This window comes from Taeniopygia guttata, chromosome 12 (assembly GCF_048771995.1).
Source record: "Taeniopygia guttata chromosome 12, bTaeGut7.mat, whole genome shotgun sequence".
Taxonomy (NCBI): domain Eukaryota; kingdom Metazoa; phylum Chordata; class Aves; order Passeriformes; family Estrildidae; genus Taeniopygia; species Taeniopygia guttata.
Genome location: NC_133037.1, coordinates 6,479,086 through 6,495,674, shown reverse-complemented (window position 1 = coordinate 6,495,674; position 16,589 = coordinate 6,479,086). Strand labels below are relative to the sequence as shown.

Genomic DNA, 16,589 nt, shown 5'->3' with positions numbered 1-16,589 from the left:
CTCTTTGGAAATGGAGACACTGACTACCAACACATGTTTAATTAGCTGCAGCTTGATCTTGTTGCTGGCAGCTCAGGCTGATCATTAGAGCCAGGCATGTGCCAAAACCTGTGAGGAGATGTAATGTGGAAACCATTCTGCTCCCAGCAGAACTGAGGTTTTCCTGGTGGAAATGGATTGATGGGCATGGCCTCAGCCTCTGCATTTCATATCCTGCCTGGAAGGACCTGGATCAGTGTCACAAAGGAGAAATGCATTTCTATCTCCCCTTGCTTAAAATGGTACCTTACATCAGGTACCTTACATGTTGTACTTACAGTCAACAGATCACATCTCCAAACACTTCAGAACCAATATTTATAAGTAGAGAGAGGCAGAAGTAATTTAATGGAAAGATTCATAGGTTTTTTTTGGTTTTTTTTTTTTTTTTAATTGGAACAAACAAACAAAAGAAACCTCCTCAGGAAATATAGTATAAAAGGCCTTTGGGTTAGGTCAAAATACTGTGGTGGTGTTTTTTTTTCTTTTTTTTTTTTCTTGTTTTCCTGAAATCCGTGCCTTATATTTGTTAATATTAAATAGCTGGAAAATTAAGCCAACTTTGAGGTGGAAACTCAGACTCTTCTGTGAAGGCTGAAAATAACTTGTTAGCATTCTTCATCTCGCTATTGCAAAGAAAGGTCAGAAACTTGTCAGCTAAATCTGCTTCTGGAAAGCTACAATTCCAATTGCCTGGATCACTTCACAGGCAAAAATACTTGGAAAATGTTGGAGTGAGACTGACAGGCACCAGTTTCGGTCATCAGCTCCCTCCTGCTCAGTGCAAGCCGGAGCTGCCTCCAGGAATCTGTACTGCAGAGGGACTCATCCCTCCCACAGCCGCCACCAACATCACAAAGGGCTGTGACTTCTGGATGAACTGAAACACGTCTCTAACAAGGACCTGATTGAAAGAGTTCTCCATTTCAAGAGTTCAAGATGGGAGAACTTAAGGCATGGGCTGAGCCACTTCAGCTGTTAATGAAGGCTGGGTTGGGTTGAATTCCTGTGCCTGTGCCGGGTAATGGGAGGCGTCTCACCTCAGTGCTCTTCCCCTGACAACGCTTTCTTCTGAGTCAGCCCTCAATCATCTGTTTGAGGAGTTGTGTTGGAAAGACTCACCAGAACAGGCTTCTCTGCACTCTTCAATTTTCAAAGTGTGGCTATGAGGGAAAGGAAGGAAAGGAGTCAAATGTCCTGATTTAGGACTAATCCCTTGAGACATGTCTTTCCAACAGCCTTCAACAAAATGTATTTTATTTTTCTGTAGAAGAAAAATGCCCATCATTGGGGCAGAAGGCCAAAGTGATCAAGCAATCACCTCTGTCTCTGAAACTGCACAAAGAGACTGAAGAAGAGTGCTGCAAAACCTAAGCACTGAAAGTGTTAAAATGACCTTTCATTATACAGGGCTGGACGGTTAAATATGATTCAGGGTCAGTGTATTAATTCCACAGCAGCTCACATTTAAAGTCTTTGTAATAATTTATTAAGGATAAATGATAGAAAAGACATTTTTATGAGATTGGTCATTTAAAATAAGAATTGAGCTTTTGTAACATGCATGTTCTGTTTTCTGCATCTGACAGTGTTCCAGACAGCACAAGGGAGGAATTCTCTCTCCTTTGAAAAAATAGAAGCTGGAAAAGGCTGGACCTGCCAGCACTAAGAGATCTGCAGCATTTTCTGAGACAAAGCATGAAAAACATATAAAGGAAGACAAAAATTGCAACTTCACTCTTACCCGCAGTATCTGGGGCAGTGGTGATGTAACACTGGTTGCACTTCAACACTTGACTGCCATCCTGGGAGGCAGTCCCTACACTTCTTCCTTTTAAATTAAATTTCTCCTGTCTGAATTTTCTTGTATATTTGATACTATCCAATTTAGGAAAGTTGATTTTTTTTTTTGGCATATTTCTTTCCATAACACTAGAAGGGGTGTGGCCCAGGCCCATTATCCCAGCTCATCCTTCAGAAACATTTTAAACTGAACTGCTTCTCTCCCTTATATGCCATGTCAAAGAATGTCCCTGGTCATTAAAGGCAGCACCAGCCAGTCACCAGATATATATGAACAATGCATGGGACATCTCTGAGATGTGCTGGTGTATATTATGCACCTTGGAGCAGTCCTCTCTGGACAGAAATTTGGGAGCATCAGCCTCAACCAGCAGGACATGAGTGGGTGGTCATGGCCATTCTCCAAGGGGATCCCTGGTCCACAGACTCTAACATAGGTTTGGGGCAGGGCTCCATATAAGCAACATTCTTCCCATCCCTCATTCTTTTTGCATGGAACAATCAAACCCACGCCTTGGAAAGAAACACCAGTACAGATAAGAATGTTTAACATTAAATGTATTATTCCCTTGTGTACAAAGTATTTTGCCTCTATTGTAGGACACAGGTATTGAAATACGATGGCAAATGCAGCAAGACCATACAGACATGTCATACAGGTATTCTCATTTCCTTTTGAGTGTAAGCAGAAAGAAAGGAAACATTGTACAGGAAAGTGCTTGCAAAAAAAATACCCCAGTTTGTAGAAAAATAATGGCATTGATATATAAAACACAGAGTTCTTTCCTGAGCAAGAAATGTCAAAGTCTGCTCTATTTAATGATGACCATTAAGGAATGTCAGGATCAGTGCTCTGTCTTTTTTTTCCCTTATAGTTTATTTTGTATTTTTTTAGGTTCTGCTAGCTCTGTTAATAGCTTCCCTGAAACTATATGGTAGAAATTAACTTGTACGGGTCAAAAGAGTATTTCTTTTTTATAAATAGCCATTCACTTCATTTCACTTCACTTACAGTGATAAAGCACCACTATTTCTTTCTGAAGTTCATAGTGCAATTTTCCCTTTTTCCCTACAGAATTTGTACATAAGCAATTATCATTAGAAAATCACTATTCCATTATTACTCCTTTCCCCTTTCCCTTTTTTCTCTTTCTCTTTCCCTTTTTCCTCCTTCCTTCACCAGTTCTCCAGCCGCCGGGCTTCACCACAGCCTGTGAGATGTCTCCCAGCTGACAGGGATGTGTCAATCCCTCATTGTCAGGCTGACAGTTTCACTCCAAAGGCTGAACACAGCCTGGCACACACAGGTTATGAATCCAGGGATCAGATCGTTTATCACCATTGATCCAAGTGTTTTGTAACACACTGATTACACATCCTTTGGGGAGCTCTGTGAAAGACTCACAGAGGTTGTGTTTGGTAACTGCTTGCATCCAAAATGGAAAGAGTTATCTGGAGTAGCAGATAAGCCTCTTTGGTTTTCCAAACTGCTGGTAATTTTGTGCTGAAAAGCTTCCTTTCCTTGTACTTTGTGCTCCTGGCTGCCTCGACATATAAGGTGAAAGGGCAGCACCTTCTTATCACTAAGTAAAGTTGTGGAGAAGGAGATAAGGGACATAGTCACAGACTACAACAATAACCTGGTCACATCACCCCCGTTCAGTGTGCTAGGAAGCTCTGTGAAAGCCTGGCGTGCCACAGGCAGAGGGCTATGTACAGGCAGGAGCCACCACACCTAAAGGACATGGCTCCTCAGTTGGATTAAAAAAAAGCCAACAGCAAATGTCTGGCTGCACATGGGAACGAGGAGAGGCAAGGAGCACAGATGCCTTACCAGGAAGATCCGAAGCAACACAAGAGTAGGCGTACAGCAGCTTGCTTTTGAAGGGGGGGCAGAATCATCTGTAGGTACAGAGTGATCTTGCTGAAAGGAGGCAGCAAAGCCTCCCTTTGCAGATGGTCTGGGAGTGAGTAGGAAGCTGGGGAAATGCTGTAAGTGCCTGCAGGGGAGTACCCTGGCCAAGAGAAGGGGTGGCTTGGCTGGGTGTGCTGTCCCCATCCCTGGCTGTGCTGTCCCCATCCCTGGCCGTGCTGTCCCCACGGTCCTCACCAGCCCCATGGGGAGGGAACACCAGAGGGATGCTTTCATCTTCATGCTAGGATTTTGTAACAAAGTCTGTAAGATACTACATCTCTTCTGAGAACACAGCCCAGGGAAACATATGGCCTGATCAGCCTGTCTGGGATGAGTTAATACCCCGCTTCCAGATGGAGTCAGGAAGCACAGTGGCACATGCAATTAGGAGACAAAGATACATGTTTTTTAAAAAGTGAGTTCACTTCAGAACCCTGAAAAAAATGGGGCTTGAGATGAAGATCCATCTGCAGGAATTTTCCTAAACCTGGGGTAGATCTTGATTGATTTGAATTGCCAGACAATTTTTCTCCTTTATCCCTTTCTTCAATGATAAAGGCACTGGATTAACTAAAAGTACAGAGCATTAATAAATATCATGTTAGCACCAAACCAGTGCTTTCAGCACTGGCCACAGAGGTCATGTGAAATTCAAAATATACCTAAAAGATAAAGATTGCTAATGCAACTAGCACAGTATTCATTGTCATGTTTTCCTTGAGTGCTGTCAGTCTAATCCCTAAAAATAAAAATTTAAGCACATCTTGTCTAATTTCCTTGCATAAAGACAGATTGAAATGCCAAAAATACCCCTATGCAGATTGTGTAGCACCGTGGAGGGCCAAAGCAGCCCATAACTGAAGGAAAATTACTGACTGAAAGTAAACAACTGAATACAGTGACAATTAAGTATCACTTGTCATAATGCTACATATAATGTAGAGTATGCAAAATGCAGTGGCTTGACTGCAGGATTTATCAATAAAAAATAAAAATAGTAAAAGCAGCCTTAATATAATGATTTTACGTACAAAAATATTAAATCAAAATAAATAATCCCAAACATAAATATTATACTGTACATTAGGAATATGCAATCTATATACACATATACACAGATATAAAAGTGGAAGGCAGAGGTATTGCATCACTATCCTTCATCCATCCCTCATCTCCGTTGGCTGCTTGCAGAGAACCTGGAAAACACAGAAAAGGTGCACATTTAGAGTCATCCTGGCCTCTGGAACATGTCACCAGAGAAACTGGCACAAGAGCAGAGCAAAGGCGAGTGCCAGTAAGGTGGGGAGGTGTTTCCAGGCGACAGTGCTGTATCCACAAGGGTTACTGGGGGAGGGGGGATCCCACAGGGATGCTGTGTGGGGTGGGTGGCTGTCACCAATACACTTCATATCTTTTTGCAATCATGGTCTGACCTGCTCCTTCAGGGCATTTTGGATTTTCCTTCATGCAGAAGCAGCTGAGAACTCACCACTGCTATAACACCTGAATGTCAAGGCCTGTTCCAGATGATGGAGTGCACTTCCCACAGTAACCACCACATCTTCCTACTACTTTGGTACCATCCTGCAGGCAAAATCAGAAATAACAGCTCAGTAAGAGCTCATGAATTCCATGCTGCAGAAGGGCCAGATCTGGGTTACTCAAGCCATGGTTTTTAGGGTGTGTAAGAAAACAAACTATGCCAAAATCAATCTATGAAATCACTGCTGTATTCAAATGTACACAAATGTAATTCTCTTAAGTGCTAGCAGGTCAGATGATGGACACAAATAGGAAAGGGTTGTTTTGATTTATTAAATTGAAAGCTGGCCAAGGAGAAGGCCATTTGGAGGGTATCTCAAGGGTATCTGCTTTCTCCAGTTTGCCCCACAGTGAATAACAGTAATGAGCAGAAAACTTGGCTCATGCAAGAGCAAAACCACTCTGGGTCAGAAACAACTACTCAACTCTGCCTGAGCATGGAAAGGGTATTTGCAGACAATACCAGGAAGCATCCACTTGGAAGGCAAAGTTCTGGAGTGGCTCCAGAGGCAAGAGAGGAGGAAAAGTGATAGGGTGAGGTGATGTCACTTGCTGAGGTGCCAACTCTCCTCCCCTTCCCACAGCCAGGAGGGGTAAGTGTGGAGTGGTCCTGAGGTTGACCTGGTCTCCAGGTGAGCCCAGCAAGAGGTGCAACTCTGGGCTTGAGGCAGGAGATTAATACCTCCATCAGGCCTTCCTTATCTCACCTCTGCAGAGTCTTTCTGCTCTTGGTCATTACAATGGAAAGACAGTACTTGAGGGGAATTCAACCCTCAATTACCAGAAAATTGGACTTAAGGACACAAGAAGTTTGCACAAAGCACTTATTTTTAAACTAGCTCCACCCTGCTCTTGACATTATTGATCTGTGAGTGCAGCAGGCTGCTATCATCTTTCTCACTACACCGCTCTTTCTTCTGCTCCTGCAGGCAATTACGCCCTTGGAACAGCACTTGACAGATGCCATCAGGTGATGGAGGATTTTTGAGCACCTCTGTTCCTTAAAGTTTGTTTTAGTTCTGCTAGCCATGATATTTTCTTCAACCCCAAAGGAGACTTCTCTCCTTTTAGAAGGGGAAGATAGAAAAACACCTGGTGGAACTGACATACAGGACCTGTGCTGGTCCTTTTCCACCTGTAGTGTGGTCAGATCTGTAGCAATAATTCTTTAAGAGACCAGCACAGGGGAGACTTAGGCTCCCCAGAGCCAGGGGGAGACTGAAAGCAGTACAGGAAAGGATATTTTGCTAATTGCTGTTTGTTAAATTATGGTGACCTCCTTTGGAGAGTTTTAACAGGGGCAGTTGGGATGACTCACATGAAATAACAGCCAAAAAAGCAATCCTGGGTTTCTACCATTTCAGAATATGACACAGAAGCAACAGAGTGAAGGCACACCGTGACTGCAGGAGGTGTTAACAGGCAGGCAAATTAAGCAGTACAAGTACAAATTTGGCTGTGAGTAATTGTGAAGGGCTGCCTGGCTTAATCTGAGGCTCCAGCCAGCCAGCAGAGCCACAGGCAGTGACAGGGGATGGTGCCTCTGCAACACTACAGTGACCTGAGACTTTCCCAAGGAGATAAACCTAGACCAGACCTGCAGGAAGGTCCACACCCTCCATGCTTTATCAGCCATGTGTTGGGAACAATTCCTACTCAGGGCACTAGACCAGACCCTACCTGCAGGTCCAACTCTGCTCTGCAGCCCTGACCCTGTCCTGCTGCCCTGCCTTGTGATGCACACTCCATGCTGGACATGTCAGGCAACTGATTAAGGATATGTCTGCCCCACAGCACTCAGCACTTTCAGTTTCACAGTAAATCAGGCTCACTAATTAATTGTAATAACTCTGATCAATCTAAACCCGCGAGGGTCTCGCCCCATTACAATTACATACAATGCTTTAATATCAGATGTTCATTTTTTGTTAGTCTCTATTGGAAGATGTCGCCATGAATGACAATGTGGTGATTAAAAACTTCCGATGAGCAGGTACAGCCATAATTAAAGTTACAACTTACTGGGGATTTCTGAATTTCCGACACCGCGTAATTCCCTTGCGAGAGCCACTTGGCTGTTCCCATTAGGGACAGGCCTGTCCCGTACAGGTCTATGCTGAAGCGACCCTAAAAAACAACCACAGCCTGGTTATCCCAAAATGCCATGTTCCACATTCCCAGCATACCATCTGTCGCTTCTCTAACAGGATCTTGACAGCAAAAACAAGGGGTTTCCTTGTTTTCCATTGCTCTGATCATGATCATTGTACAAAGCACAGCATGGCTCACATCAGGAATTTCTTCTGATGAAGAGAAGGAGGGGCTTGCCATAGCTTTTGAACTGCCTTTTCCCCCCAGGTTTCACTGCTTTACCCCGGTTTTGCACTGCTTCTTCTCTGCCGGCTGAGGGCATTGTTGGCTTTCCCATGGCAAACTGCAGATCCCGACGTGCTCCAGCAGCTGATGGGAAGGAGCCTCAGGGATGTGCTGCAGCTGCTCTCACTGCTCCCTCCTCAACTGGAGAGGGCACACTTGTCCTTGTTTTCCTTATTTTCCACTGTTGATTTTTTTTTTTCCCTCAGACTAATGAAACTCTTCAATTTCTTTAAAACACTTAATTCCACCCTTTCTAGAAATGAGAAAGATGGATGGAAAATTAAGGACTATGCCAGCATCCAGTGCTCAGCCCCCAGCCCTCTCCTCACCCCCATGGCAGACTCCAGTCCTGCCAATTTCTGGACCCATGGAGGGATCCTTTGACACAGCCCCAGGCCGCCCCACAGCCCAGCACGGCCGTGCAGTACCAGATGGCCCCACAAAAGGTAGGTGTGCTGGGGACATGCAGCAAGCCATCCCTAACACAGTGTTAACTGTCTCCTACAGACTTTCAAAAAGCATCTGCTCCCTGCTGCTCTCTCTGCCCAGCATTTCCACCAAGTCCTGTCATGGACTGATCCCCTTGTCTTCAACTATGCAGGCAAAACCCAGTTCTCTCCCCACAGCCTCTTTCTTCTTCCTCTTCTCCTTTACTGGGGCCTTAGGGAATGTCTCTTAGGCAGCCACTGGCCTGATAACATGGAAAATGGAAACTACTTTCTTCCTGTTCACAAAAGGAACTTTCTTCATCACTTTCTCCCTCTTCACAAAGGGAAAAGTTTCAGATCGCTGAGATAAGAACGTGCCACTCACTGAAGTTGGGCTGCTGCATCAGCAGTAATTAATAGAGGGCCTGAACATAACAAATGGCACCAATTCCTGTTAAATGCTCTTGTCAAATACCTGCGGGCATTTGGCAGCACTGTAGCAGTCCCCAGCAGTGGCATAAGGAACAGGTCGTCCATCATGTGTCTGTGCAAACTGTAAATCAGTTGCTGTGGAGATGAGTTGGTGAATAACATGGAAAGAAAGATGCAGGGAGAGAGACAAAATAAATGTAAACATGTTCTTTGCTAATGTTTAAATTCACCAAAGCTAGCTTCCCACATTAATGCAGGACGTCAAGACTACTACAATTTTATGATACCGAGATTATTATATTTTTTAATATTAAATATCCTGATTCGTTCCACATTTGATTCCCAGCACATGAGCACTGAATTTAACAGGACATTTACACTCAGTATTTACAGCTCAGTTTAAATCTGTTGATGATTTAGGAACAAGGTATAAATAACAACAAAACTCGAACCCTTAACTTGGGGTTTATTTCGCTATCAAACAATCCCCCACTTTAAAAAAGGCTACAGCACCTTCTAAATCTCTCTTTTAAACAAAAGCAAACAACATCTCTGCTCTCCTGGCTGCCCCAGCCCAGGGGTCGGGTTTTCAAAGGGAATTGGAGTATTTTGCTCTGGAAGGATCTGAAGTAACTGAGACTCATTTAGATGGGGATGTGAGATAGCTCCTGCCTGACAGAGGTAGGTGCCCAGCTCCTTTTGAAATTCAAAGGGAGCTAGTATCAAATTCCCAGAGGGTGGTTCCTTTGAGATCTTTACCTAGAAGCTTTTACAGATTATTAGTTGCTTTTTACAGATTGATAGACTGGGAGGTCTTGAAAATTAAGTGATAAAACCCACTTATCAGATAAGGAGTCATTTTACAGGGAAGGATTTTGATTTGCTAAAAAACCACTTAGCTATTTACTGAATGAACTCCCAACAATATGTTGTATTTTTGAAACACTTGCTGAAAACTGATAGCAGGGGAGTCAGGGGACTGAAACCATAACCCCATGGAATGTTACAGGGTCTCTGGTGATGGGATGGGCTCCCAGCTCACAGGAATGACAAAAGAGACAGTGTGTTACTCTTATTGCACAGCTATATTCTCTTTCTCCATTGCAAATCCATGTCCCCAGCCCTCAACACAAGTTACTTCCCTGTGGTCTGGCTCTGCTGAGACACTTCTTTGCCCTGGCCACTGGGAATAGCATCCCCATCCCAGTGGAGACCCCTGCACTGGGATCTCCTGACACCTCTCTGAGTAAAATGGAGAGGATGGGGGAGTGGGGCAGCTCCTCCCTGGTAAGGCTTTTTGTCTGAGCCCATTCTGAAAAGTGGGGACCAAATGAAATAAAATCCTTCACCAAATGCACTGGGCTGCTGGGAGCATGCAAATACTCATTTCACAGAGTAGATACACCAGCAATTGCCTTAGTATTTTCCTGTTTTACAGAGAAATAACACGAGCATCTCTGGTGTACTCAAGTTGCAGTCTCCAAGTGTAAAGCAGCAAACAGGAGACCAAGCCTAAAAGCAGCTTTTAACAGGAATTCTCAAGAATATTGCTCACTAGAGTACTACTGCTTGCTTGTTACAGTTATATTTGTGTAAAATAAACATTTTTTTAATGGCAAGGCCCTGTTTTTACTCACTTATTATTTGCATAGTGTTCAGGTCCAGCCTTACTTTGCTGAAGGTGGAAAACCCAGCTGCTGTGTAATCTTTCCTACACTGGCAGTCTTCTCGTCTGCTCCCGTTATACGGACACTCGGTCGGGTTATGCAATCTAAATCAAAAGAAAACCCTTTCTACTCATGACCAGGAAATATTGCCATGGAAAACAAAAACACTGTAAGGTTCATGATTACAGGATTTCTTACCTGTAGCCATACACTTCTGAAAAATTCTCTGCATCCCCATTTACAAGGGTCACATACTCCTTTGGGCTGTCAGTCTGCATCCCAGAGCAATACACCTGAGAGAGACAAGCCAGAATTGTGTCATGTGCAAAGGCATCACTGAGACAACCAAAGGCAGAAAATCCAAGAGTGGAAGTGAACACCACAGACAGGCTCCTCTTGAACCTTTAGAAAACCCATTAACTATCATTCTGTTGCTGAAATGCACCTTTAATGTCTTTCCTTTGACTTGCAGGAAATATTCACCATCTTCAGTGACACCTTCAAGATTTTTAACGTCTTTGCAACTCCTTGGTAAGTCACCTGAAACAAAACAGAAATACTTGCAGTCACTGAACAACAACACATCAAAATTTATTTTGGAACACTCTGAGGCTTCCAAACCATCAAAACATCTTTTTTTATTTTTAACAGGTTTCCCTGAAGTGTCTTAGTGCTTACTTGGATGGCTCCCAATGCTTGGAAATACTGCAGATCTCTAGGAGTTTGAGGGGGAAAGATGCTGAAGCCACGAGAAAGGCAAAAGAAGGTGTAAATCTGCAGACTTACAGTCATGGACATTGTGGCATGTCCTCCTCTCTTCAGGTTTCAGGTCCACATGGCACAAGCTGCTGACCTGGTCGTCGTTGGTCAAGCACTGCACTGAGCGGTGCATGACCCCAACTCCACAGGTGACAGAGCACTGTGGGACAGAAGACAGAGATTCCTGGTTTATCTCAAGGGTTTATGGGCTCCAGAAGAAAGAACAGGGACAGATGGTTTCCCTTGTATCAAGAGACAGCAGCAAAGACTTCAATCCTGTGAAGTGTTCAAACACAGGCTTAATTTTAATCAAATGAGTAGTCCCTTTGGTAATTAATCCCTTCCTTATTATCATTGATTACTTCAAGAATACCATACTTTGCTCAGTGTTTGCACACTTTGCTGGATGAGGCAGTTGGTTAAAGAGAACCATGTGCTCAAGTGAAATTGCTTATTTTTCACATTAGGAAGATTGTTGTTTTCTATGCAGATTGCACTGAAAAAAAAAAAAAAAAGGAGCCTCAAAATCTTCTCTCCCCTCACCTGCTGGGAAAATGGCTACATCTGTGCAAACACTGGGTCATCCTCAAACCACCCAGATGAAGGGCAATCCTAAGGCTGAAATTGCACAAGTTACTGGAGCTACCAAGCAGCAGAGCATCCAGCTACTGAGTCTGGGCTGTGGGAGGTGGGAGCACCTTGCTCATCCGTCCACAACTTGTTCTTTCAAGTACTTGAGAAATGAAAATCAGCTCTTTCTACAGCTACCAGGTTAGGCTATAAAGAAAATGAAGTTGCTCACCCATTTAGAAATTATTATTCTAAAGGAAGACACCGTGAAGAAGATGGCTTTCAATGGCTCATGGTATTCACAGCTTGGGTATTTACTCTTTATCAAGTCCAGTTCCATAAAATCTAGCTGAAGCACTGACTAGGATTCTTTCTGTCCATCAGAGGGGATAGCATTTTACATTAAATCCCTTTTAAAATCACAGCTGACAAGGGTCATGGTACTTGGTGGTGTCTGGGACATTCAGCAGCCCAAAGTGAGGAGAAAGGTCTTTCTCTCTTAAATGAATACTCTTTGCAGTGAAGCTGGATTAATGAATTGGGTATTTTGCACTTAAATTCTGAGGGAAAATACCAATTAATTGAGGCTGAGCTCTTTGCTATAACTCCTCCTCCCTGATTCACAGGGAGGATCTGAAGCTTCCTATGGGGCAGGAGGAACTTAGGCTTCAAATGGCTTTACCAGTTACCGTGACATCTTCTACTACATTTTACTTGGCTTGACACTCATTGCCTTGTAAAGGTTTGACAAATTCCTACAAATGCCTGAGCTGGGTTAATAAATCAAGTTTATGGGAGAAACGTCACATTTCAAAGAATGTCAGAAGCCCTAAGAAGTGAAATGTTATCACCTTAACTAAAATTTGATCTTGTAGTTCAGGTCCCAGAAGAGGCTCAACACAAATAACTTTAGCAGAAAGGCCAGGTTCTTTCCCCTGAATTGTCCCAGCATTTGTGAGAAGGAGGGGGAGGAAAAAACAAGAAAAAAATTGTTTTAAGGCTCAGATGACCAGTGTTTCAGCCTAATGCTGGCTCCCAAGTCTTTCTCATACATGTGGCCAAGTGGAATCAACTGCAGTTGCCAGTGACTCACCAATCCTTTTAGCACAAGGCTTTCAAACCCTTGTTTTCTGCAATGACCCCACTCTCTGACTAAGCATTCAGCATGACCATCAACACGGCCACAAATGTTAGCCACATTCAAATTTTCATGAATTACTCTACTTCTAGCCCCTGGGCTCTCCCATACGAAAGGGTTCAGTCCGAAGCATGAAGCCCTATACACACCAGGCCTGCTGCTGCACCAGAGTATTCAATGCATTAATTTAAGCAGCTCTAACACATTCCACTGCCAAACCTTTGGTCTATGTTTAAAAAAAGGTCGTTCCAGTCTTTTTGGCCAAAAAAGAAGTTTGCCCAACTTACGCTTCCCCAGTTGCCGACGCGCCAGGAGGCCGAGATGGGGCACTCTCCGAGGTAGCAGGGTTGGATGTTGGGGGGCTGCGTGCCAGGACAGTTGACCATGTTCTGGTAGCCGTACTCGTAGTGGTCCTTCCCGGTGTAAATCTCACTGCAGGACACGAGGCGCTGCCTGTATCCCTTCCCGCACGTGACGGAGCACTGCGGGCACAGCAAATACCGGTGAGCACCACGAGCTTCAGGCAGGCTGCCCAAAATGGAGGGGAGGAAACCAGGCCTGTCAGCTTTTAACAGAGGAAACTGATTCAAGGGACCACTGGTATCTATTTAAGTCAGTCATGAATATTGTAAGTGGCTACTACAAAGGGACTGGAGCCTGACGCTATCTTTGAGCACCCAATTCCTCTCTGGGCTGGATCGACAGCTGCTCCAGGACTCCCTGCTCCAGGCTGGCTCCTGGCCACATGTTATTTCTTCCCAAGCACAAAGAAAGGAGCAGAAGATCCATGGGGATTTGGAAATTACTCTATTAGTTGTTTTGGTTTGTGGTGTTTTTTTGCCATGGGATACAGAGAGATAGAAAATGGTCAAGGCTGACCCTGAATTGCAGGTACTTGTCAGCAACTAGAAGAATGAGAAATTCTTCATTGTAATTAGAGGATAAATAGCACTTCTGCTTTCCTCATCAAAGGACTGAGTGGGACCTGGGAGAGCCAAACTCTGGCTCTGTAAGCTCTTTTCACCTCTCTGTCTTCATGGACCTGAGTGCTCCCAGGTGGTCTCCCAGGCGTTGTGGGTGGGTAGAGAGTCCCTGGGCAAGGAGCAGCCAGAGCTCCAGCTGGACAGGCATCTCAGTATTTATCTTAAGAAACCACTCAGGAGACCAGGCTCTCTGAGATATTCTCATGTCTCCACATTTCTCCCTCCTTGCACTATCTCAGGTGCCTTGGCTCTCCTTCCCCCCAGCCCTGCCGTGTTTTCTTTTTTCCCTTTTCTTGTTCTTTCTTTTTAATCAGTGCTGTGTCAGCAGCTGCCTTGTCATTTCCCTCTGCTGTTTCTCCAACTGGAAAGTAATCCTTCACTGGCTGCAGAAGGAAACAGGCTGAGATTAGCCTGCATCCTCCTGCATGCGGCGCCCGCTGCAAGGAAAACTCATCTATTTTCCTTGCCTCCCAGCTGTGAGGGTGAATGTCCTGCCTTCCCTCACTCTGGGTCCTTGCCCCTGCAAAGACAGCACTGAGGAAGGATGTGCCCCCATGGTCACCTCCAGGCTTGCCTCTCCCCCATGAAGCACATCTGGACCCTTACACAACTCACAACTCCGGAGCCCCCAGGAAGCGGATAGGAATAAAACCAATTAATTAAATAAATGAAATAAACCAGTAGAAAACCAAAGAGGGTGCCTGCTGAATGCACTGTGCTTTGGAAGAAAATTGCCTCCAGATAATATTAGCTAGGACCCTGAGCAGGCTGCTTTTAGTCTTCCACAGCACTGCTCCTTTCTATCCAACCGGGAGACTGCACAATTAAATAAACCAAAAAATAATAATTAAAACCCACAGCGCTGCATTGCCACTGTTGATTGGGGTTGCAATACCTCAGCAAGGGCAGTGTTGAGAGGAGGAAAGCATGGCTTGGAGGAGGCAAGGGGGATGGGGACTCACCTCTGACCACTCTCCCGTGATCCAGATGTACTCGCAGGGGGGCAGCCCGCAGCTCTGCACCTCGGCGGGGCGTTTGCTGGGCTCGCAGGAGCTGCTGCTCTGCAGCTGCTTCTTCTCATCCACGCAGAACACCTCGCGGAACCGCGACGCCTCCCCGCACGTCTTGGTGCACTGTGTGCAAGAAACAACAGCTCAGGCCACCCTGAGGGACCCCAGGGAATGAACCCACATCCAGAGCAAGCTTTCCTCCCAGCAACCCCTCTCAGCTGTCACTGGTACCACCAGGGGGAAAATTTTCCACCAGGACCCTGCTGTGCCACGTGCTGCTGCCAGTGACAAAGTGCTCCTGACCTGTGGAGGTACTAACACACATCCCCAGGAGAGAGGAGAAACCAAGGTAGCAGGTATTGGGATTGGGCAGATGTGGGGTCCAGCTGTGGTAGGATCAAAATATGCAGGATTGGGCATGCTGGGCCAGGAGATAGGGCAAAGGGAGAAGAGAGGGCCAACCCCCTTTATTTCAGCCCCTAGTGAATACAGCTGTTTGGAGAATGACAATTCAACCATCCCCCTTGCAGAAATCACACTGCTGCACCTTTGGCTGTGGCCGTTGTGGGGGGAGCTCCTTCTCCAGCTCTCTGCTTTGGCATGGTGCACACAGAATCACAGACTCATCACAGAGCACTTTGGGTGAAAAAGACCTTAGAGATAATCTCATTTCAACCCCCGGCCATGGGCAGGGACACCTTCCACTAGGGCAGGTTGCTCAGAGCTTCACCCAGCCTAGCCTTGAACACAACTCTACAACCACTGCAGTGGAGGCAGCCCTGCTGGTTTATTCTCTTTTAAACACTGCCCTGCCTGATATTAAGAGCAACCCAAGCCAGACAAGTACAACTGCTCTCCAGGTCCTTCAGGAGATTTCAAGGACTCAATTCTTTCTCTGCTTGTCATGGAACAATGAGCCTGACTGTTAGGCTGTGTTCCTGAGAGTGAGGCTGTCCGGGGAGAACATCTTAGAAAAACACACAAAACAAAATAAATCAGTGTAAGAGCAGCTGTCTAGATAAAACCCTATTTTCTTTTAGTTATTGCCTGTAATGGACTTCTAACACTTTCAACTAACTGGATTAACGAGGAGAAAAATGCATGAAAATAATAATTTTATAGAACATAGGAAATGTCTTCCCCTCAAGGAAAAGGATAAAACATCCAATCAGACCATTCCTATCTGTACAGAAACACTGCTTGAAGTTACCTAGGCTTGGAACACTATGCCAGTTTAATATAGTTAGAGTCTTACCCTCCAATCATCATTTCCAGCCTCCCTGAAGCAGCTCTTGCTCTCCTGGCTGGCCAACAATTAGGAAGATATTAGTGGGTTCAGCTAATTGCAAAATGCAGGCACTGTCATGGCCCTGTTACTGTAATTGGCTGTCAGAACCAGGATTGTAAATTATTTGAGACTATTGAAAAATCTGATCAGTCTGTGGCAGCAGCAGCAACCAGGAGAGCAGCAGTGAGCACAACATCATGTTGGGTGTAAATATTTAAAACTGGGGCAAAGTGGAAGGGGATGGGGAAGGAGAGGCAGCCTCCACAAAGCAGCATTTATTCCAAAGGAATAACTTAGGAGCTCTTAGGCAACAGTCAGCATTGCAAAATCTGCAGTCTGCCAGAAGAACCCAAGGGCTTTGTGTGCTTTCAACCTTATTTACTCTCTTGCTTTGAGTCCTTGGCGTGGAAGCTCCTTCTAGGTCTGTGCTGAAACATGGCAATCCTACAGGGGTTGGAGGAATTTGCTGGAGTGTGATTTCCCCAGAAAGCAAACAAAGTGAACTATATTTGCCCATCTCTGATTATCTCCCTATTATTATTTTACTGTTACATAAGTAAAAACTGAAAGGGGGTCACTGTGTGTGAATATGGCACCACTACAGCTCCATCATCAGGGAGCTTCCCTGACAGCTCTCCA

At 44.9% G+C, this 16,589-nt stretch overlaps 1 protein-coding gene across 2 annotated transcripts in view; it reads right to left on the bottom strand.

The window, feature by feature from the left end:
• Positions 1-2,383: 2,383 nt before the first annotated feature.
• The window catches only part of ADAMTS9 (ADAM metallopeptidase with thrombospondin type 1 motif 9), a 79,712-nt gene continuing 65,506 nt past the window's right edge, over positions 2,384-16,589 (bottom strand). For both annotated transcript variants that reach the window (XM_030282961.4, XM_041718749.2), the window contains 10 exons: positions 14,615-14,785; positions 12,957-13,151; positions 10,989-11,121; positions 10,648-10,742; positions 10,401-10,495; positions 10,173-10,306; positions 8,579-8,670; positions 7,322-7,426; positions 5,247-5,341; positions 2,384-4,953 (listed from right to left, as the gene is read on the bottom strand). In XM_030282961.4, the coding sequence (XP_030138821.4) occupies positions 5,252-5,341; positions 7,322-7,426; positions 8,579-8,670; positions 10,173-10,306; positions 10,401-10,495; positions 10,648-10,742; positions 10,989-11,121; positions 12,957-13,151; positions 14,615-14,785 (1,110 nt within the window). In that variant the 3' untranslated portion in view covers positions 2,384-4,953; positions 5,247-5,251. The remainder of the gene's footprint in view (positions 4,954-5,246; positions 5,342-7,321; positions 7,427-8,578; positions 8,671-10,172; positions 10,307-10,400; positions 10,496-10,647; positions 10,743-10,988; positions 11,122-12,956; positions 13,152-14,614; positions 14,786-16,589) is intronic.